At 41.9% G+C, this 24,311-nt stretch overlaps 1 protein-coding gene across 1 annotated transcript in view; it reads right to left on the reverse strand.

Annotated features, from left to right (window-relative positions):
- The window catches only part of meis1a (Meis homeobox 1 a), a 43,600-nt gene extending 22,722 nt beyond the window's left edge, over positions 1-20,878 (reverse strand). Inside the window, exons 1-8 of the mRNA XM_068595670.1 lie at positions 19,505-20,878; positions 16,447-16,688; positions 13,533-13,674; positions 12,295-12,345; positions 12,136-12,186; positions 11,615-11,761; positions 7,891-8,002; positions 1,761-1,906 (exon numbers count right to left, since the gene is read on the reverse strand). Of these exons, the coding sequence (XP_068451771.1) occupies positions 1,761-1,906; positions 7,891-8,002; positions 11,615-11,761; positions 12,136-12,186; positions 12,295-12,345; positions 13,533-13,674; positions 16,447-16,688; positions 19,505-19,516 (903 nt within the window). The 5' untranslated portion in view covers positions 19,517-20,878. The remainder of the gene's footprint in view (positions 1-1,760; positions 1,907-7,890; positions 8,003-11,614; positions 11,762-12,135; positions 12,187-12,294; positions 12,346-13,532; positions 13,675-16,446; positions 16,689-19,504) is intronic.
- Positions 20,879-24,311: the final 3,433 nt, after the last annotated feature.

Genomic DNA, 24,311 nt, shown 5'->3' on the forward strand with positions numbered 1-24,311 from the left:
TCGCGCTCGTAAAAAAAAGTGATATTTCCCTTCAGAGGTTCTCAATATTCAAATGATTGAAAAATTGATTTATGTTTTATGCTGATAAACAGAAAAGATCCTCTAAAACTTGACGGGAGTAACTCCACCCGCTCTAAACTGGAGCAGAGAGTCTTTCGGGCTTTTCACCGTTGCGTAAGACTCCAAATGAGCCCAAATGAGCTTGTTTGTCTTATTAATGGGACGTAAAGGGGGAAACACAACAGCTGCTTGTGTGTTTTGTTGGAAATGATCTTAAAGTATTGACCTTTGACCTTGACAGTTGTAAAGACTTGTGATCGCACTTTATCGTTTATTATTTATTGGTTATGAGGCGGTTTCACTTTGTGTTAGTTGAGCCAAAAAAAGCTCACAGATTTCACTTATAAATTGGATTAATGTTGTGTAATAAGCGATGTTGGAGTCGTGATTACAATAAACGGTAAACTAGCAAATCCTAAATCTCTTGTGCACTTGTTAACATCAAACATTTCTTAATTTACAAATAACTCTGGTCACTCCTGATTGGTCAGGTAGGCGCCTTGTGAGGGAAATTGCGACTATTGATAAAAATGCAAATGCAGATGAATTAAAAAAAGAGACAATGTAACAAAAAGTAGAAGAAACTCCCAACAACAAGGCAATGAAAAGGGGCCAAACAACCACAAAGAGACACAAAATGACAACAATGATTATGTGAAACAGCTGCAAAGAGACAAAACAACCACAGAAAGACGCCAAACTATATATATATATATATATATATATATATATATATATATATATATTCAGTGGAACAGTGGAAGCTGCCGTCTAAACTTGTTCTCGCCACCGAACCCTCAAGTTGAAGGGTATAAATTCACAGCCCCGCGTTCCTCCTGTCGGGACGCCTCTGAAGAGCCCACAGGTGAAATACCTGGACCACAGCGAAGGTCAAAAGGTCATAGCTCCCCCCACTCGGATTGAGAATGGGCCTCCGAGTGTTGCGAGCAGGTGGGAAAGCATGGCAGAGCGGTCGGGGCTGAAAGAAGGTCAACTCGACTTCAAATGGACGGGAATGGCGGCACAGAAGTGGAAGGTCGCGGGTTCACTCCCCCGAAAACAGCCACGAGTGCTGATTAAGTGTTTATAGGGAGACACGCTCGACACCTGGGGACCTTTAAACTAGTCAACTGTTGTGATCTTTGCACAATAAAGTCAATGTCACAAGTTCATCGTGTCTTCGTGCTCAAGCACTTTTGCACCAATGTACCGTAATTGGGTGAAAAAAAACAAACGTTTTAACTGCAATTTGTCTTTTTGTGATATCTTGATGTGCTTTGATGAAATATTCCCTTACTGGAGGAGATTTACACCGTCGCGCATTTGTTTTAACTTTGTATTCACAGCATATAAGTCTTGCAATACAGTGTGATTAAGAGTTGTTGTCATTCAACACATCTTTTTTAAGGCTCAGCGTGCTCGAGTCTGTTCAAGTTAAAGCCGTGTTAGCTTTTCAAGATGGCCGCTGTACGAGTGCGTCAGTATTTCCGCTCTCGTTTAAGAAAAACTGGTCCAAGATTTCAAAGTAACTCCCAAAAAATGCAACCGTGACCGAGGAGAGTTGTGACTACTCTGCACGACAACGCGTGAAGGTACCGCACGCCGACAATAAGCCCCGCCTACTGATCATCCAGATGGCGTCGCTGAATCTCAAACTTTTTTGCGTCACATTCTCCGAGTGGCTAAAAATGCCGCCTTACCGTCAGGTGCTGAAAAAGCCAGGCCCTCAGGATGTTGGTGGCCACTTTGGGGAAGATGCCTCTCTTTTTGTTGCGCAGCTTTTCCCTGTCGGGGTCGTCCTCGTCCCCGGTGCTGGGAGACGCCGCGCCGTTGTCCAGGCAGTCGCCTGACGGACACACACACGGAGGAGGAAACAAAAAGAAAACGTTATTTTACCGTGAGGGTGAGAAACCGACGTTTCCAAATGTACCCAAAAAACATGCCGGGCTGGTTGGTTCACAAGATTAACGTGGTAAAAGTTAAAAACTAAGCAATTCAACACTCAATTTGTGTTTGAACACACCTTCAAATAACAGAAGAAAACAAAAAAATAAAAAAATAAATAAATATACACTGTTTAACTACAAAAGCACTTAAAATACACAAAAAACACTTAAAATAGACAAAGAAAACACTTAAAATACATACAAAAACACTCAAAATACACACAAAAAACACTCAAACTACATAAAAAACACTTGAAATTCACAAAAACACTCAAAATACACAAAAAACACTTAAAATTCACAAAAAACACTTAAAATACACAAAAAAAACTCCCCTTTTTCACTGGGGTTTTACAAAAAAGAGCATATTGGCCATGCACTACATATTCCTGGGAGGTTTGTGTGTATTTATTTACCATATTTCCCCTGTGGTGGCAAAGCGCTGCTACACAGCATGCTAGCTAAAATTAGCACGTTTCACCGAGTGCACATGAGGCCTCGCAGCACTTTTCTGCCCATTAAAAACGAAACCTAGCATGTACCACATGTACTTTCCCTGCACAGATTTCCATTTTTCCCCCTCCAGTTGATGAGCGGATTCAAACCCGTGACCCCCCGCGGTAATGCTTCGTAACCCCTCCCCCCCCCGCAGGTTTTTTTTGTAGATGGTGGCGCATAACGCCGCATTTCAACTGATTAACCCACTAAAAGCCGGCGTTTTTACTGCGCTTTCTCTCTGCCCCGTTTAATGAGGCTCATTTTCTCCTCAGTGTTTTTTAACAGCGCCGGGCCAAGGTTAGGGCGACGGTCCACCGGCCCGGCCTGCAGCGGGAGATCCGGGTCCCGCCGCCTTGCTCGGAGGCAGCGGCAGGCGGGACCCTCCGCCCCCCAACGAAACAGAGGCAAGAGCCCGAAAAGGTGGAAATAATCATAAAAATGATGCGTAACTCCATAAACAAGCTCTCAGCCCTCATTAGGCCCGAACCGCAAGCTCCCCGAGGCCGAGTTACACTCCTCCTCCCTCCTCCTCCTTCTTCCTCCTCCCGAGAGAGAGAGCCAAAGACAGAGAGGTCTGACCCAACCTGCTAATGGTTTGTGACAACCCGGCCTCACAACAACCTGTGGACTAAAAGGAGAACGGTGATGAAAAGAAAGAGGGGGAACGATGGAGGACGATTCAGGCAAAGCTTCATTTTGCTGCTGCTCGTTACATTAAAACCAGCAGCAACGCATCTCCACCAACAGGTGCGTCACCGGGACGTGAAACAACCGACTCGATGGTCGAGCCGCCGCATCTGCAGCTTCTACGTGTCTTTCTAGAAATGAAACTGAACAAATATTTCCCCGTGAGATCGTGTTACATTCCGCCTAAACTTTAGTTGAATGCAACGCGAGCCAATGCCAAGAAGGTTTGCCAAAGAAACATCAAGTGTTGGCGGCGAGGAACATGACGGATCTCTTTCTGCTCCGCACATGTGAGATGAAGAGGAACGAACACACGAAGGCCGGCCGGCCGGGCCTGCGTCGCCGCCGCTCTTTAAGAACTGTTTGCGCAACTTTTTTATTATCCGCGGCCCGTCGGACGGAGAGGGAGAGAGAAGTAGAGTCTTTATTTTCCAGTGTACGGACCATTTCTCTTCCACTGGGCACGGTGGGAGGAGGGGGGGGGGGATACGACGCTCTAATGACGGTGACCTCACTGCCGAGGTCGGACCTGGGAGTAAGAAACACTGAGGCGGACTGAGATGAAAACTGCTGAATGTCCCGCTGCGAGGGATTTGAAGGCGGACCGACGCTGTCTGCACGACGTGGCCGAAAGTATGCGGACACTGGAACAGCCTGCGCTCGCCTGGTTCCAGCTGCTGCACCAGATGTTTGAAGACGAATGAAAGAGAGCGCCAGTGAGGGCTTTGGCGAACCAGTTCAACTCCCATTTAAACTCACAAAGATTTCCGTTTATTAGAGAAGACGCAGGGCGTCAAGTCGAGAGCTTTAAAAAGGTGTTGGGTGCATCTTCTAGTTAGCTTTTTACTCCCTACTTTCATGCTAAGCTAGGCTAACCTCGTCCTGACTCCAGCTCGCGACATTTGATTGAAATCCCGTCATCTTGCGGATAGAAAGCAAACAAGTGTGTTCCTCTCTCTCTCTCTTTCTGTCCTCGACAGCCCACACAAAGCGACAGTATTACCTTCGTCTGTGTCGAGGACATGTTTCTCTGTTTATGTTCTCCAGGACGGCAAATTAACACCGGGCGCCGGCCAAATGTGCCGGGGAGTTTGGCCCGTGCCTTCTGAGTTAGCAGATGTCATTTGAAGCCCCCGCCGCCGAACTGAGTTTCTTTTTTTTTTTTTTCCAGTAACGTCAAAGAAATCTCTTATTAACCACATTTGGCTCCATCGTGGAGGTCAGCCGAGGGGGAGCCGGCTGCGTTGTAAGCGACGCTTAAATATGTTGCAGGCAACAAGAGAAAGAGAGAGAAAGCGAGAGCTGCAGCCGCTCGAGGTCCGGCCGCCGAGGCGTCCCGTCAGGGTGAGGAATCTGACGAAGCACATTCGTTTCCAAGCGGAGGTGTGACCTCAGTTTGTCTTCAGTGTCACAGTCGGTACTAAAATAAATAAATAACAGCCCCAGTTGGCCGCTCGATAAGTCAGCACAAGAGGGAAAAACTCTTTTAGTTTGTGTGTTATCCCCCAAAAAAACATGTAACCACAGCTTCCTATCCAACAAGCATGAACACATTAGGACAATCAGGTTTCAATGAAACGCTCCCAAATAAACTGTGTAGCCCAAAAAAGAGAAAAGAAAAAGGGAACGCGCTCTTAAATCTGTTACAGTTGCCTTTAAAGCAAACATACAAAATGAATCACGAGTGCACCCATGAACTGTTTACAGTAGTTCTGCAAGATCTGACGGGAACGACGATGAACAAGTCGGTCGATAAATCTCTTGCCGCCATCGTTTTCACGTCTATGTTGGTTCGAATGTAGTTAAAAAATAACACAGATTAGGATTTAGTTGCATCCAGCTGAAGACGATTCACCTATTTCTCAAGACTACCTTCAATAAGACACGCCCACCTTCATTAAGACATGCCTACCTTCATTAAGACACGCCTACCTTCATTAAGACACGCCCACCTTCAATAAGACACGCCCACCTTCATTAGGACATGCCTACCTTCATTAAGACACGCCTACCTTCATTAAGACACGCCCACCTTCAATAAGACACGCCCACCTTCATTAAGACATGCCTACCTTCATTAAGACACGCCCACCTTCATTAAGACACGCCCACCTTCATTAAGACACGCCCACCTTCATTAAGACACACCTACCTTCATTAAGACACGCCTACCTTAATTAAGACACGCCCACCTTCATTAAGACACGCCCACCTTCATTAAGACACGCCCACCTTCATTAAGACACGCCCACCTTCATTAAGACATGCCTACCTTCATTAAGACATGCCTACCTTCATTAAGACATGCCTACCTTCATTAAGACATGCCTACCTTTAATAAGACACACCTACCTTCATTAAGACACGCCTACCTTCAGTAAGACACGCCCACCTTCAATAGGACACGCCGACCTTCAATATGACACGACTACCTATATTAAGACACGCCCACCTGCACAAAAAACCACGCAACTCAGACAAAAGCAACACAATGAAAATAACAAAACAACCGCTCGGGTGAAAATCCCCCGACGGTGTTCTCGGGTTAAAGTTAGTCAACCTGGTGGTAAGTAGAAGAGTCAGGGGGATCACCAGGCACCGGGTAGATACACAGATGAGATATATTTCACGTGAAGGTCGTGGGTTTTATTCTGGGCGCCGTGAAGAACCGGACGAAACGCTGAGGCCCTTCAAACCGCTTCTATTCAGGAGGAAGAACAGCAACCACTGACCAAAGTCAGAGGGATTCATCCTCTGGGAGTCTTCAACGTCAAGAACGTGTTGACAAATTTCAGCCGAGACCAAAAAAAACCGTCGACCGCTGACCGACAGCGTTTTAACAACGACGAGTCCGTTAGCACCAGAGACCGAAAGCCGCTGAAAGATCACAAAAAAAACCCCACCAGCAGTCTTTTGATTTGAAACGGCGTTCAGATGTTATTGTCCAGTGCGGCAGCAGATACTCATTAATCATAGGAGCAAGCAGAAAAACCACAGGAACATTTCTGCAGGAAGACGGATGAAAGAAATCCTTAATGAGAAAAAACATTAAGGGAGCTTGTGAAACAGAAAAAATAAATACCCAACCCCCCCCCCCCCCCCTCAGCTACAAGGAGCCCCGAGTCTATGGCACTGTTAAGTATGATGGGATTGTAAATGCTTGATTAACAAATCTATTGAGTCAAACGCAGCAGCTTCTTCAGCTGAAGGTCAGACTGAAACCCCCGGTGGTGTAAACCTGTAGACGTGGGCAGCAGATAGAGGAACCACAGGCCCTGTTTCAGTTGGCCCGTTCACAGAAGCAGAACCGGCTGGACGGAGACCAGCAGCATGAAGCCAGAGGGGTGTGTGTGTGTGTGTGTGTGTGTGTGTGTGTGTGTGTGTGTGTTTTTGAAAGTGGAACTGCATTCAGTGTTTTAGTCTGTACGCAAGTTTCTGTCATTATCATCATCATCTGTACGTGTGTGTGTGTATGGGAATGTTTATTAGCATTTAAAGTATGGTTGTATCATTAATTAATTAATTCGCTGAGGAATAAAGAAAATTATCGTTTGGCCTGTAAAAGAAATTTGGAAAAATTGGAAAAAAGGCCAATAAAATCTACAAATTGCTCGTTTTGTACACCCAAGACTTCAAAACCCTCCAAATATATTTAAAAAATTAAAAAACAAACAAACAGCTTTATCCTAAATCTCAAACTAAAAGGTAGAAATATATATTTTATGTGTATGTTTTTATTATGTTCCCATTATTCAGTCTGAAAAATGGACTTCACTTCCATACGGCCGATCAAATCGCTCCATATTGAGGTAAAAGTAGAAAACACACTCTGTGAAAGTCGTTTGTACACAGACTTCGTATACAGCACTGCGTACTCTGTGTACTGCGTGTTTGCGTTTTCGAGTCTGTTTGTTTAAATCTACTTTTTGTGTATTTACGCTGCGTAAAATATGAACATATATGAATTCTGTTAAGGCTCGTTTCAGTGGGAGTGTGTTCACTGCACGCTGTGTTATTTCTATTTCCCCCTCTGCGTGTGTCTGCATGTGTGTGTGTGTGTGTGTGTGTGTGTGTGTGTGTGTGTGTGTTCTGGGACATAAAGCTCTCTTTCTTCCCGCTCGGCTCGTTGCTCACATCGTCTGTCAGCCTTCATCACTCTCTCACTCCCTCTTTCTCTCTACCGTCTCCCTTTATTTCCAACATGTCCAACATGTTGGAAAACCTCCACCGCCCTTCATAAACTCTCTCTCTTCACACACACACACACACACACACAGTACAAACTCGAGGTACTATTTTATAGAACTTAATACTTCTACTCCACCACATCTCGGAGGTTTCTTCTCAGCTTTAGTGACTTCACATAACTAGTTGTTCGCCTCCTTCCTGTCCAGGTAAAACCTCGTATCTCCAGTGTTTCCTTCATGTGTTGAGAAGCTCCTCCTACTTCTCCAGATAAATAAACTCTTTAAAAAAAGCCTCTTGGATCAGCTGAGCTCTTTCTAGAGATACGATGTCCTCACAGAGCTACAAACACGATGATCTTATAGGATATGATGCATTGATGTAGATTAAACTGGAACTAACAGGATACTCATGCTTTGAGTACATTTTACTGACATTAGTCCCGTTTCTCCTGCCACAGAGTTCCTATGAATTTGTCAAGCACATGCAGAAGAAGTGCAAACATGCGTCTCACCTTGTTCGCTGCTGTTGTCTCCGCTGTAGGACGTGTGTCCCCCGCTGGACGGTCCCGGCGTCCCGGCCGACCGGATCGATGCCGCGTCGTCGGGATCTCTGCTCCATGAAATCTGCAGGAAAGGACCGAAAAAAAATGCACGACCTCAAACGTAATGAAGGAAACGTAGCTCCATCTTGTCCCGGATGTAGTTTGTATCAAGAAACAACGCTCTGCTCCATTTGGGGGACAGAAACCTTCACCTCTTGGTTTCTATAATTACTTATACGATCAACAAAAAGCCCCTAAATTGGATGAAAGACCAAAAAAATAATCCAGATCTCAGGTTTCCACACTCATTATAATTAGTGGTGTGTCAGTAATTTGAATCTGGTGTTGTTTGATCATTCATTGTGTTGTTCAGATGATAAACTGTTGGATAAAAAGACAGAAAAAACTTGCAGGATGGTACCATTAACTTTTACAATAAGACTTGAAATGGTCAAATAGATGTTATTGAACACTAATCTACTAAAAGTCTTCGCAAAATACATCTTGAAAGTCGTTCTTTTGGGGCTCAGAGAGCAGCGGCGCAGACAGAAAGTCCGGCCGTAAACTCAAGAGCATCGTTGTCCCGCCCACTGCGTTTGATTGACAGGTGATGCAGAAACACTTAATTTATGAGCGCTCTGCAATAACAAAGACGGAGACTTAAAAAAAACAAAACAAGAAGGAGCAGATAATCAGTGTACCATCCGACTAGGACAAAAAAAAAAAAAAAAGGAGGCGCTTGAAAATGAAACCAGAGCGTTGGAGCTGCTGGTCATCCGACACTAAGCTGCAGGAGTTCACACTTCTGGGTGATTACGAGGTTAAAAGGCCTGACAAGTGGCTGCTGGGAGACCATTTTAAAACCCGCTCTGCCGGCTCGGGAAACCGAGAGAACCCGACTTTGACGAAATAGTCTCAACTCAACTCAAAAGGTGAGGAACGTCACCTCGCTACGCAGCTCGAGGCTGCGCAGAAGGTACCGGCTAGCTTTAGCAACGCTGGGTCTGGAACCAAACTCCTGTCGAGGGGCTGGACCTTTCATTGTGCGAGTTGTCCAGGGTTAAGAGGAGCCGGGTGGGCGTAAGCTCTTCGGCTGTTAGACCTCGGAGAACCAGAGGGTTCACGCCAAGCGGCTACGAGTTGCTGAGACTCCGACTTGGAGCCCTGACCCGCTGGGGCAAAAACCCCACGAAGAAGTGGCTCGTGTCTTCAGTGGGAAACGTTACAATCGACATTCATTCCCCGTCCAACGACTCTGCAGGTAGTCACAGGTATTCATCGGCTCCAGCTCCCATCTTATCTTGCACGGCAGATGGATTCTCGCAATGTCGGCAGAGCACAGAAAAAAATCAATTAATGCTTTTGTGACCAGGAAGCGACAACAACGGCTCCTGAAGAGGCTCGAGTAGATGCCGCAAAGGCGTCAGATCTGTCCGAACTGGAGAGTATTTAATCACTGAAAGAAGCGAAAAGAGAGACTGGAGGCTTTTCTTAAAGGAAAAGGTGTTTTTTGTGTAAAAAAAAAAAAAGTTTTACAAATCAATAGTGGAGGAAACAATTCTCCCTCCTGTTCTGCAACGATGGCATACGTTAAAGTGAACATGTAATCAGGAATTTGGACGACTATTATAATTTATTAACGTGCAAAACATGCAATTCATGGTTTCCTCGCAGCTTGACTCCAGTTAAACCGTAACAGTATGTAAAACAAACTTTAAACTCGGCAAAAATAAATAAACTCATCAAGAGCATCTTTGTTCTTCTGTTCAAATTATCACCAAACACTGTTTTTTTTACCTAAATAAACCGCTGACTTCACCAACCTCATGTTACTCTGCTGATTGTCTTTAAACAGACTCCAATCAAAAAGAAAAGAAAAGTCATCAAAACTAGTTTTTGTTATATCAACAAATGTTCCAGCAATCACCAAACTGTGGTTTGAGAGTTTGAAAGACAAACTGAATAAGTAGGAAATACAAAAAAAAACACCGTAACATTGTCAATGTCAGTGTACTGGGCTGTTTGTGACATCCAACATGACACGCCACACAAAAAAAGTGTAACGCACAATCGTCTGCTGACAACGGGAAAGCAGGTTTTCTTTTGTCTAAAAAAAAAAACTAGTTTCGGAGGTAAAAGCGTCTCTGGACGGGATCCTGGAAGGAACACCGGACAAAAGACTCATAGTCCTGGAAGGTGAAGAAAAGACGGCCATGAAGATGATGAAGATGTTCCCGACACACACGGTAAAGAGCTTGTGATTCTGTCTGAGGCAATGAGTAAATGTGACGCTACGTCAAGCTTCCTGGTACGTCGCTGTCCGTGCACACGATGCCAAAAGCTTCTCCGACTACTGGTTGTCGGATTGAGTTGTTCTTTTATTCCTCCAAGAGACGATTGGCCTGAAGTTTCCCTCATCAAACGTCGGTTTGCCCAATCTGAACCGGAGTTATTGGCCAGAGCAAGAAATGCGGGCGTCATGAGGAGCTTGCTTAAGGAGAAGGACTTCTGTTTGTTCTCAAGGAAGTTCTGGCAGACCGTCAGGAGGGAAAAAGCCGTGTTTGGCTCGGGGTATTGTCAAGAAAGTGGAAAGAGCACTTTGAGGAACTCCAGAACCGGACCAACACGTCCTCTAAAGGAAGGAGGCATCCGTATCCCAGAGGTCTCTGGGGTGGTTTAGAAGCTCTTCGGCAAGCAAAGGGCCAGAAGATGCCAAGATGGAGGCTTCGGACATTGTTCGGCCGTCTCAGCCGACACGCGTCTTCAATGTCTCGTCAGTGGCTGACAGGTGGTGACCGGAGGTTGTGCTCCAATTATCAGGTTTTCATAGTTTATCTGAGAAGCGGACGTACTCCCCCCCCCCGACGTCACCCATCGGTTGCAGGACTGACGTTTTTGAAGCCGCGAGTTGGGCCTACTGGCCGTCGCCATCTTGTTTTTCGCAACAAGTAACTGATACGCGACGGCGGAGTACGACCGAACGCCGAATAATGAAACACAACGTGAAAGGGTTAAAGTTGTAAGACCAAAGAATGAACGACTACCGCAGCGGGAACAACGCCGTTTTAGCAACCTGTCAATCACAGTAAGCCCCGCCCCCATGAACATCATGCTGTATTGACGAAGACTTTAAAATAGAGATTGAGACATAAACTCTGTCAACAATGTTTACTGAGGGAATAAATCAAGAGACTTCATTGCGTTGGCTCCATCTTTCACACACTTTACAAGTCATAACAACTTGCAATCCTTATTATTATTCATCCTTATTATTCTGAAGAATAGAAATGAGCAGTGAGAGTTTTTGTCGTCGATATTCCAGGACTCAACATGTGTTTCAACAAAATCAGAGAATTTCTCTTTAAATAGCGCAATGTAAAGCATCCATTGGTGAAAAGTAAACTAAAATAATGATAGAATAATGACATTAACATTGTTTGCTGCACATCTATAATGTAAACTTTGAATTAACCTAGATATAAAACATTGTTAATCCTGGATTTAGGACTGTTCTCATATTTTCTCCCTTTCGGCGTAAACTATGACATATAAAGAGCTGATTCAGAGCTCGGTCCACAGCTGCTCCGTGTATCTGCACCATCTAATACCGTCATGACACGACACACTGCAGCGGGATCGACAGCAGAGTATATTTAGGCGTGTATCAGTTTGCAGGAAGTGGCGGCGAGCTCACCTGATCCATGTTGTTCCCCGAGGACCTGATGAAGTCCTCGCTGTCCGACTTGTTTCCGTCTTTGTCGTCCATGACCAGATCGATCGGCATCTTCCCTTTCAGGCAGCTGATGTACCGATGGCAGAAGTTATCACAAAGCTCGTGGACCTGCAAGTTAAACATTCACCAGGAATTAAACATCTGGACAGTCAGCCATTTTTTTTAATTTTATGATAAGAGCACAATTTGACACTTAACAATTTCCGTCATTACAGGAGTATCAGTAGAAATAGTTCCATAAGATAGATAGATAGATATAGATATAGATATATATATATATATATATATATATATATATATATATATATATTTACTTCATACTAGATTTTGTACTTTTACAGAGTATTGCATGTTGGTCTATAACAAAATAAAGATATCAAAATTCTTGGAACGTAACAGTGACATCGTGATATTATAAAAAGGACTTTTTGGGGGGGGTTTATGATTAAAAGGTCAAAGGTCACTGAGAAAACTCCTCTGACCTTCTCCAGCTCCAGGAGGTGGAAACGCAGCACTTGTATCGACTGCACCATCTACCACGAAAAAAAAACAGAATAATGCAGGAATGAGACAAAAAATAAACACTTTTATAACATAATAGATTTTACAATCTTAACAGTTTAGTCATCATAATATCTCACCAAGTTATCCAGCTCAGGATTTGATGAAAATAAAGGCCTTTCTGATCGGATCTAGACACAGAAAAACAGAAGTATTACAGTCATTAAACAACATTAAACAACACAGCCAACTGCCCTGTGGCCCCCGTTTATTCCTGTTAGAGACCCCGTGGCCCCTGTTTATTCCCGTTAGAGACCCTGTGGCCCCTGTTTATTCCTGTTAGAGACCCCGTGGCCCCTGTTTATTCCCGTTAGAGACCCTGTGGCCCCTGTTTATTCCTGTTAGAGACCCCGTGGCCCCTGTTTATTCCTGTTAGAGGCCCCGTGGCCCCTGTTTATTCCCACTAGAGACCCCGTGGCCCCTGTTTATTCCCGTGATAGACCCCGTGGCCCCTGTTTATTCCCACTAGAGACCCCGTGGCCCCTGTTTATTCCCGTGTGAGACTCCATGGCCCCTGTTTATTCCTATGAGAGAACTTGTGGCCCCTGTTTATTCTCGTGATAGACCCCGTGGCCCCTGTTTATTCCTGTGATAGACCCCGTGGCCCCTGTTTATTCCTGTGAGAGACCCCGTGGCCCCTGTTTATTCCCACTAGAGACCCCGTGGCCCCTGTTTATTCCGGTTAAAGACCCTGTGACCCCTGTTTATTCCCGTGTGAGACTCCATGGCCCCTGTTTATTCCTATGAGAGAACTTGTGACCCCTGTTTATTCCTGTGAGAGACCCTGTGGCCCCTGTTTATTCCCGTGAGAGACCCCGTGGCCCCTGTTTATTGCCGTGTGAGACCCCGTGGCCCCGACCTGAACAGGGAGAATGTGCTATTCTCCAAAACGCCAGGGGGCGCACCAACACCAACAAAATATATATAAAGAAGCAAGAAGTCAATGAAAAAGTTATCGGAAAAACTCCCAAGATGCAACTTCTCAAACTTGCGGAGCTTTCGGCAAAATACGTGATGACGTCGTCCCTGCATTGGGGACACGACGGCGGGCAGAGACCTCGAAGAGGCCCCCCCAAGGCTCCACATGTTGTCATTTAAACACCAGCAGTGACAAGTGGAGTATTGAAATTCTTAATATTTTACAGAACATTTAGTGAACAGAATTAGCTCTTTCATCACAGACTGACACACAATGCACAGAAAGTGGGCGCCCTCGGGGGCCCACAGCTCATTTAGGCCCAGGGCCCCCCTCCTCCACAAAGCATTCATCCGGCCCTGCCCCCTTAGAGCTCTGTGGATGAAATGTGTGTTTCTGTACCTGTTTGGAAAAGACGGCGATGTCCTCGTTGAAAGAGTCCGAGGAGCAGACGTCTCCTCCGGCCACGCCGCTCTCCCTCGGCGTGCACGTCGCCAATTCACATTTTTCAAAAATCAGTGCGAGCAGAGGGAATAAAGGATGTCTGCAAGGAGGAGGAGGAGGAGGAAGAGGAGGAGGAGGAGGAGGAGGGTCAGCTCTGATTGTAACATAAGTTTCCTGCTGCCTCAAACTCGCACAGAAACATTCAAGAGGCACCAAGATTCAGAATAATAAGCTTTATAGCACTTTTATGAATAAACAAAAAGGGACAACATTTAAATTAATTGTATTTGATGCAAACAAAAAAAACAAAGTAGAGAGAGTTTGTTGGTTTGGAGATATTCGTCCCTTAAATGTCTGGTTGCACCCCGATCTAATGGATCTAAAACGTACAAATTAATAAACGCCTTTCCTTGCTTACTCTGCATTATCCACAAACCACAAGGGCCATACTTTTCTACTTCTTCAGCAGAATGTTTACTTCCAATCAGATGAAAAAAAAAAAGCAAAACCTCGACAAATAAACCACCAGACGGAGGCCAGAACAATGTTTTATAGGAAATCAAGGAGGAAACACAACTTGGATCTATAAGGAAGCGCAAAGATGTAACACTGTCCATGAGGAAGGGAATGAATGGACCGCTTTGTTAAAGCAAAAGTTACAAATGTGTCCTTTTAAAAATTAAGAAAAAGACTTGTTTCTTACGACACAATCCTGCTCAGACACTAATAGATAAAAACATTGGCGCAATCTAAAGAGGAAAATAACACTGTATATACTGTATTTATATATATATTATTTTATAATTAAGGATTAGTTAGACACATCTGTAAAGTTGGAAAAAAAACATTACTAAAGCAGTTAAACCAGTCAAAGCTGGATTGAATTTTAACAATTAATCGAAAGGAATCCTTCCAGAAATACGCAGTTAACACTTCCCTTCAGTTTAACTGTAGAAAGTTGTTTAACATTCAGATGTATACTTCCTCTCTGGGGTCAACATGTTTCATCTACAAATACAGCTGATTGTCATTCGCGTCAGGATTAAAAGGAGGTAGCACGACGCCGTCAATGACATTTCACAGTAAAATAAAGGCCCCAGAATCGAACCCTGAGGAACTCCAAGCAAGCTTTGGTTTGAGGTCAAGCTGCAATTAAACACTGAGGGAGCGAGAGCAGATTTAACTCCACAATACAGACACGCAACATCTTAAACGAAGTAATCCGATCACTCGCCATAATCTGATTATTACGTCATTATAAACACAGCCAGTAGAGCTGAAACCGGATATTGATCGACGTTTTCGGCGAAAAATGTCTTAGAAGTGACGATCCGCTGCTTTTAATCCGTCATTCATGATAACAACCTGAATATTTTAAAACTCACTGAGGTTTGCCAGAACGACGAGTACCTAATGATCCTGAGAATTCAGGTTTTTATGCATTTTCTGTCATTTTATAGATGAAACCATGAATGCATTTAATAGTGAAATTAATCAGCCTATTAATAGGTGAGTTTTTTTTTAAGTTTTTGCAGTGCAGTTGCAAACAAGAGCACCAAGAAGAGCACCTGTAGCCGCTGGCGAAGCAGAAGAGATCCTGCTGCTCCAACAGTCAACAAAATACCAAATCTAATATTTGATCGGGTTAAAGTTGCAAAGGTAATGCCGCCTTTTAAAAAAAAAAGATGTTTGACTCTCTGACAAGAAAGAAAGAAAGTAATTGAAAGAAAGAAGAAAGCTCCAGTGACTTTGTGTTACATGAAAAGATGCTGCAGGTTGTTATCGCTCCATTAGAAAGACAAAGAAAGCATAACTAAGTATGAAGTTCTGTTCTTATGGTCAACTTTTAAGTTCCTGCATCTTTCATGGTCAATTTTAAGCAACTTTTTACTTCTATAATCATACATTGTACAGGGAAATTAACACACTTCCTCATATCTGTAGTTAAAGTTGTTTTTTAGAAAAAGTAATTGTATACAAAACCTAGATTTTACATTATTGCACTACTTAAATTACTCCATTTGCTTCCCATTCAACGAATAATTCATTTTAACTTCCTCCCATTGTTTTTTAAGGCACTGCTTTTATATTTCTGACCTTTTTAAGGTCTTGGGAAAAGCCCAGAATGGGACCAGGTTGGTTACGTTGGTCTGATGCGCTGCGAGCTATAAAAACACTTAAATATAAGGTCAAAACCTCCCTGTTATCTATGAACAGTGTGAGCGTTGGTATTGGATGTGTTTGTATTTTATTATTATTATCGTCACTACGTAAAATGTTTGATGTTCAAGCTTCTTTTCTTCTATAAATATATAAATATAAAGCACTTTAAGTTTCTTTGTAAAGGAATGTTATCAATAAATCAAGCCGGCCTCTATGAGCATGTAATAAAATGCATTTTGACTCGCTTGTATACCTTTAAAACATCTCCAACTGGCTAATTTTTGATTTTTCTGCATAATAACTTTTGATACAAGCTGCTCATTGCGCAACATTTTTGAATACAGGACTTTTATTTGAGTTGCTGCAACTTTCACTCAAGTAAACTTCTTCCGCCGTCTCTGTTTTTGTGTTGACCTCAAACAAGCAGCAGGCCTCACTTCATCACACACACACACACACACACACACACACACACACACACACGCAGAGAGATAGCGTCGGTCTGGTTCAGCTCGGCCTGGATTGGAGCAGCGTAAAGCGCTCAGTCCCAAACATTGGAGAAGTTAAACAGATAAATCAAACAGGAAACTACGCCAGAAAACTGTTTTCACAGAAGAAGAAAACTGTTCAGAAAGAGCAGTTTTTGTCCTGATCAGTCTGCTTTTTTCTTCTTCTTCTTCTTCCCACAGTGTGAGTAAACTCATCATACCCATAAATGGCGTCTTTGTCCCTCTTGCCGGCGTCCCCAGCTGTGGCGCCCACTCCGCCGCCGGTGTGGGTGGACTGGGCGTACTGGTGCGGAGGGTATGGACCGGCGGCGGCGGCGGCGGCGGCGGCCGCCAGGTGCACGGCCTGCAGAGAGCGGGCGGCGTGGTGGTGGTGGTGATGGTGGTGCGGGTCTCCGTACACCCCGCCCACGCCCTCCAGCCCGTAGTGGGCCAAGTCTTCATACTGAAAAAAAGACGCAGAGATAAGAGACGGGGTGACCTCTGACCTCCCGAGCCGTTCGCCGGCCTCGGGGGAGGTCGAAGCGCAGGTAAATGTGGCGAGAGAACCTGTGTGCAGGGTTTAGATGCTTTTTTTAAATTTAAAAAAGCAGCGTTTTTCTTAAGAAACGATGAAACGTCAGAAAATGACATCAACAGACTCAAAACTCGTGCTATTTTGATCTATTTTCGTTAAAAAAACAAATAAAAAAAACAGACTCCAGGCCCAGAAGTGGATGTTTTTTGCCATATATGTAAAATAAAAAAAGTACTTTTAACACAACAATATAATGCAATTTAATAGAATAAAACCCCCTAAAGTGAGCAGAGACTCTGTGTCACAAACTGTGTCCCAAAAACAATAAACGACTAGCAACAGGTGTTCCTGTTATTATGTCCAACCTTGTTTACTCATCTCGTGTGACTAGTTTGATGCTTTGCAATAAAAAAAGAAGCATAAAACACTTTTAAACACCCAGTTACAATCTTAATTCACAGATTATGGATGTAGAATGTTTCCTCGTGTAAGAGGATGAAGTAATTAATTCAGTAGGACTTTTCAAAATAAAAAACACACCCTGAAACTTCTGGAAGCGGAAGAATTATCCTTCTTTTCCGCATATTAAATACAAAAGATCCACAAATTAACATTCACGTGTAACAACACAATGGGATTAAAACGTCTCTGAGAAGCTAAACTGAAATATTTAAAGCAGGATTTTTGTATTAGTTGAAACCGTGCAGGTGTTCCTATTATTATGTCCACCCTAATGGACTGTGAAAGAGGTTTTTTTAACTTTTAAAAAACACCAATTAAAGTTAACTTCTGCTTTAAAAGAAAGAAGAAAAAACAGACACTTTGAACGACAGCATGTCTGCACTGGAGAATTCTCTGTGAAGGGGGGTGGACAAAATAACACGAACACTTTAAATTAAAAAAAAGTTCAAGTTAAAAGCAGACGTCTCTGACAGAAACATTATGGATCCAATAAATATCAGACTGCACTGTGGACGTGTTGTTCATTTTGAATTATAGATTATAATCATGTTGTTCGTAAACTTGGAGATTTTTCTCAAAAACTTTATGAACTCTACGGAAAAAAAAATCTATTTTATTTTCAGAAAGAAAACAGGAATTGTTCTAAAGTGTTTACAAATAGTATTAATATATACATGTACACATTACTTTGTTTTGCAGTGACAGCATAACGGTGTAATGCTACAATCTACATATTAGCATATGTTTAAAATGAATAGAATAATAGAAGTCAGTTTGCTTTTTAAATGAAGAAACTAAAGTTTATCACTTTGTTTTGCCTTTTTAAAAAATGACGTGTTTGAGGGTCTTTATGTGTTTTTAAAGTACATTTATGCTTAAAAGGTAAATTGTCACTAGTTTTTAAAAAAAAAAGACTAACATGTTTAATCTCAGAAGCAACAAAAAAAGTGATAATTCCAAAAATGAAAACATTTCAGTTTTAAAGAAGCTGATTTATTTTTTATAATCTCTGTATTTATATATTTTTTTACTTCCAATGCCAAGAAGACAAAATATAATTTAGTTGAACAAAAATGTATAACTTCTATAATTCCTTCTTTGCTTTAAACATTTCCCGTGGTGCCGTTTGTTTCCATATTTGTACTTAATTCTCCTGATTTAACAAAAGCAGCAACAGGTTTCCACAATAAATGAGTTGAGATAAATCAGATATTTGACGTTAAAACACGTGAAAAGCAGCTCTGGCTGAAGCGCGTCTTCACGTCTCTGTGGCCACGTGACCGGATTAGTGATCACTGATCACTGATCAATAAAAAAACTCCGTTTAAACTTTGACCTCGACAAACGGCGCCTGCGTGAACAACAAGTTTGAATATTAGAAAAGTTTTCACGCGACTTGTTTGTTCTACCGGAGCCGATGAAGCTCAAAAATAGAACATTTAAATCCGCCGTGAAGCTCATAAAAGTATAAAACGAGTATAAAAGTTAAACTTCTCGTGTTTCTCTCTCGCTGAAGGCCGACACGCAGCGCGTGAACACGCGAGACTACACGTGTGTTTACGAGGAAAGTTTCCTCCAACTTCTTTAAACGCTTCACGTTTAATGATTAAAAAAATATACTTGAAATACTCAAAAGTTTTATTGTGGAAATTAAATGATTTCTTAATTTCTTTTAAACTCAAAACTGTTGTCTTTAAAATATGTAAAAGGATCGTGAGAAATTAATTTCTTCAAACCACAGAAGCTTTTATGATCAAACATTAAATTATTTAAATCCCTCCAACATTGTTTAAATTATCTTTTCTATTCGCTCTTTAGCTCTGAGTGTAAATTTAATTTAATTTAATTAAATCCACGTTATTGTTTCACTTTTATTATTATTTTTTTTTAAGTTTCAGAAAAGTGTTTTTTAAATAAATGTGTTATTACGAATACACCACCGCGTCATCATATTATTAAATACTGTCATATTAGTTTGGGAACTAAGCTTTGGAAACGAAAACTCTCACAAAAAAAGTTAAAACGTTATTATAATTTTACGCACGAAAGAAAGTTTCAATCATTACTAGTAATATAATTTAGCTTCAAGAAACAACGTCAGTGTTATTAAAAACTGTTTCTAAATTAGGGTTAATGTATTTATTATAGTTTAATAGTTTAAATAGTTTTGTTCCCAGTTTTTCCACAAATCCAAACTGAGTGTATTGATCGTCAAACTGCAGACAGACCTCTCGCTCATCATCTCTGCGCTCGATATTTAAAAAAAGTGCCCTTTTACGCACCCGTTGCGCCATCGGCCCCGTCGCTCCGCCCGGACTCCAGCTGACTCCTGCGGGGCAACACACACATCCAACTCCCCGGTACCGGAGCGTTAATCAGTTAATCCCGTGTGTACCGGAGTCCAGCCGCGGAAAAAAAGAGAGGAAGGCACTAAACAACAGAGCAGCAGCGGTAGTGGCGGCAGCAGCAGCAGCAGCAGGTCCCTGCCGGCTCCGCGCAGCTCTCCACGGGAACAGACCGACCGACCGACGGGCGACACTCCGCCAGCAGAAGCACGAGCCCGGGCAGACGCTGTCCTGCTGCCGGCCTCCAGCTCCCAGCAAACAACCGACACCGACCACCCAAACCAACCGCTCAGTCAGCAGGCCAAATCCGATCAGGTTACATCCAAAAAACACCCGGCAGGGGTGTGTGTGTGTGTGTGTGTGTGTGTGTGTGTGTGTGTGTGTGTGTGTGTGTGTGTGTGTGTGTGTGTGTTGGAGGGGGGGAGGGAGGGGGGTGCACAAAGTGAGGCGGACCCGCCCGCTGCGCTCTGAGCCGGGGCCGTGCGGCGCTGTCTTCTGCGCGGAGGTGCGTTCAAATCCCCATCGCAGCTCCGGCGCAGCGGCTTCCTCCTCCCTCAGAGCAGGCCGTCGGGGTGTGAGGAGGAGAGAGGGAGGGACGAGGGGAGTGAATAGTTTCTTTTTTTTTTCCCCCTCCACTTAAAGGAGCAGAGGCTCCCTTTTGCGCGTCCCCGCCAGCCAACCAGAGACAGGGCTGAGGCGCGCCACCGCGACGGGGCACTCAAAGGGAGCGAGGGGACAACTGTGTCTCATCCTTGTTATTGAGGGGAGGGAAACAACTATGATAACGTAGGAAGTCACTGCAGCTAAACAGAAATAGGTTGCTCGTTTTGGATTTTTCTCAATTCTTTAACACAACAAAAAAATGAATAAACTACTAAAAGGTAGTTTTTTTTTAACTTCAGGGGCCTGAAGACATCTGTTATAATGTTGCAGTGTTATTTGATTAACTGAAAATGTGTTATTAAAATCGTCTCGAATGAAGGGGCCCCGATGGGCGACACCTGCAGTGAGGGGCCCCACGAGCTAGAATCTAGTTTGGGGGCCTTTTCATGTGAGTATTTATATATTGTGTTTACGCGGTGCATAAACAATGAGTGCATGCGAGAAATGAGGCTCGACGGGGCCCCTCAGCACAGGGGCCACCGTACGCCTGGGTTCACGTGGCCCCGAGTGAACGCGTAGAATAAACTCTCTGCAGTAAACGGGCTGCAAATCAAACACATAATAATAATAATGTCATATTTGACAAATGTTTTTTTTTTTTTGCACTTTTGATTTTCCTTTCAAACACAAAACAATGACGTAAAGAACTCAAAACTACTTTCAAAATGATTCATGGCAATTTCATTATTGAGGTGGGTATAATTATTATAAAATAATGCAAGACTATTTATGTATAGAGCCTAAAGTCTAATAACCGATTCCTTTTTTTCTTCTAATTTTACAAAAATACGACTTGTCTTTCTTACTCTTGTATGATGTAACTTGTTACTGTAATTAAGAGTCGACCGCACTTGTTCTACATAAAGGAGATAAATCTGTTAGAGATATTAATAATGTCAAAGTTTAAATGTGGGGAAGAAAATAATCTGATCTTCACTTTGACTGCTGAACTCTTGCGCTCAGGCTCCATCTAGTGGTTGTGAAGTGTAAACGCAGCCAGAGTACTGATTTATTATTAATCAACAGCTTATTCAATAGATCCTTAGCGAGAAATTACCTTAATAAACATTTACTAAACATGAGCTGTAACTATATAATCTGTGATAACTGTACAAATACAGTAAAAGTTCAAATAATATTGTTAATTAATGAAATCAAATGTAAAAAAAAACCTTAAAGAGAATCTCAAATCTCAGCAAATATAACATACAATGCTAGAAATACATTAGAAAGTATGTTTTTGTTTTGTATTTTGTATGAAATTACCCTTTAAATCCCAAAATTAAGTATATATATATTGTCATACTCTTAATAGAGTATGTTTAACGTATTGTAAAGATGGTATTTAGTACCATAAACAAACAAGAGCTTTAGTTCTATAGTTATAAAGTCGAGGGATTTACTGTAGACATTAATTTTAAATATATCTGGTTCTACGTTCTAACACGGCTGCCTTCATACGGGTTTTATACGTTTTAATTACTCTATTAAGACTTTATGAATCATTTATTAATGCTTATGTAACCTGCACACCTCATATTCACCACTTTACTTCAGACATGTCACTTTCACATAACCACTTCATTCATTTTAACTTGAATTATTCTAACTTTAATTTTTATGTTTCATAGTCCTAACTGTAAATACTCGGTATAACCAATTGTAAATATTAATGCTCCCTTTTTATTGGACTCTGTTTTACGTTTATCGTTAAATGTTTTAATGTTAAATGTCATGAATCTTCCACCAGGACAAATTCCTTACATGTATAAACATATTTGGCAATAAATGTTTTTCTGGTTATGATTCTGGTGCTCAGAACAAGCTGCAGGATGCATTAAGTCAAGCGGTGCACTGGTTTGGTTTCTCCGATGATCTGAAGAGCCAGCTGGCGACTTAAAAATAATAAAAGTTCCTTATTTTATTCCCTGTGTTGCGACACAATCCTTAATGTTTCAGGAAAGTCTTTCACTTCCTGAGTCTCTTAAAAAAAAAGTTTAATCTGAAACAACAACCGTAAAAAACCAGAATGTGATTGAAAATCCAATGTTTTTTTAGTTTTTTTATTGTGTCCTCAAGTCAAGTTTATTTTCTTTATAAAGTCACAACTTTACCAGAAGCTTCTCAACAACATCCTCAGTCCTTAAACCCTCCATTCGGATGATTTAAACGTTAACAGGAATAAAATTAAAGAAAAACCTTTAGAGCGAGCGCAGGGATCCTTCTCTCTGGACAAAGTGCTGCAGAACAAACAACATCCATTTTTGTTTGTTGATTCATGCATCAAACTAACTAATATCTGCATATCTTTGCCTCTAATGCTGATACCTTTTGTATCAATCTGCCTCTCTTTATGTAATATTTATGAAAGTGCAACACTAAATCAATTGAGTGTTGCTTTAACAGCATTGTTTGGATGCAACAGTATCCTTCCTTCATGGAGTAATTACCCTTTAAGTGAGTCAATAGTGATGAGTGGATGCAGCTTTATTTCTATTTATACCAAAACAGCTTTATGGCTTCAAATGCAAATAAAATAAATAACACAGAGACATCTAGTGGTTTGTAAAACGTACTGCAGCCGCTCGAGACTGAATCAAAAGCACTAAAACACCTTCGATTTTATTAGTTTCAGTCTCGTGTGAACAGTAAAAGTCCAAGAAGTCAGAGTGTTATTGTAAAAGCTGGACTACTGTTGTTCATAAGTACTCTATTAAACGTGGAAGTTATTGTGCAGACATTATTCGTAACATCAACGCACATCTTTACCCTCTTTTATTATATTATATTATCTCATATTCTCTATACGTTATGCTGTGAACTTCTGCACATCCCCTGGTTAATTTTTTAAGCTTTATATCTATTCATTACTTCGCAATAATACTGATTTTGATGTTACAGTAAAATAATATTACACACATAGTAAACACACAGACAAGTAAATTAAAAAAATAAAAAAGATCTTACGTTTTTTATAGGACATATGGGTCTGAACTTTACGTCTGTTATCCACCATGTTTGTTCCAAATATGGTTCTAGAAAAAGAAAAGAGGATTTTGAAAATTATTTTTTTTACCATCAAAATGTAAATTCACCCATTTGTATACATAACTAGTAAACTATGACTTAAATCAAGGTAACATCTATCTACTTTATCAAGCCTTTGTTTGAAATAGGCCTACATGTGTTTCTTAAAATAGGTCGTAGTGTATGGAGTAGACGTTTGGCTAGCAGGCTAACTCTAAGGTTAGTCACAGTTAGCAGGCAGCTAACATATGAGCCTGGCTGCTAACATTAGCTATGAACCTGGCAGCTAACATTAGCTATGAACCTGGCAGCTAACATTAGCTATGAACCTGGCAGATAATATTAACGTCAGCTATGAGCCTGACTGCTAACTTTACCTATGAGACTAGCAGCTAACATTCGCTATGAGCCGTGCAGCTAACGTCAGCTATGAGCCTGGCGGCTAACATCAGCTATGAGCCTGGCGGCTAACATTAGCTATGAGCCTGGCGGCTAACAACAGCTATGAGCATGGCGGCTAACGTCAGCTATGAGCCTGGCAGCTAACATTAGCTATGAGCCTGGCAGCTAACATTAGCTATGAGCCTGGCTGCTAACGTAATGTTAGCTTTCAGCTTAGCAGCTAAACGAGTCTCATTATTTACTCGCTCTATGAAGCTGATTTTATGTCTCTACAGTAATGAGTTGGTAGAAATATAAGCAGATTAAAAATACGATTATTTAGTTACATTGCGGTCTACGGTTAGAGAGGAGTTAAAAAAAAAGGGTGCTCACCGTTTTGCTGCCCACAGAAAACCCTTCAGAGCCTTCTTCATCAGGGTATTCAACAATGCAGGTAGCAGAAAACATATTTACAACACCTGATGTCCCGTCAGGATGCTTCACCTCCTACACAGAACTTCAAAGTAAAAGTAAACAATAAAATGTTACGTAAAAACAAAATAAAATAACCACACCGTCTCAAAACAAAGACAGATTTTTTTAAGCTAATAGTGCATAAAACAACTACATTATTCTCTTTTAATAAATAATAAAATGTATAATTTCACTCTCA

Source organism: Clinocottus analis, unplaced genomic scaffold, assembly GCF_023055335.1.
Source record: "Clinocottus analis isolate CAN_PGR_092001 unplaced genomic scaffold, fCliAna1.0.p SCAF_31, whole genome shotgun sequence".
Classification (NCBI taxonomy): Eukaryota; Metazoa; Chordata; class Actinopteri; order Perciformes; family Cottidae; genus Clinocottus; species Clinocottus analis.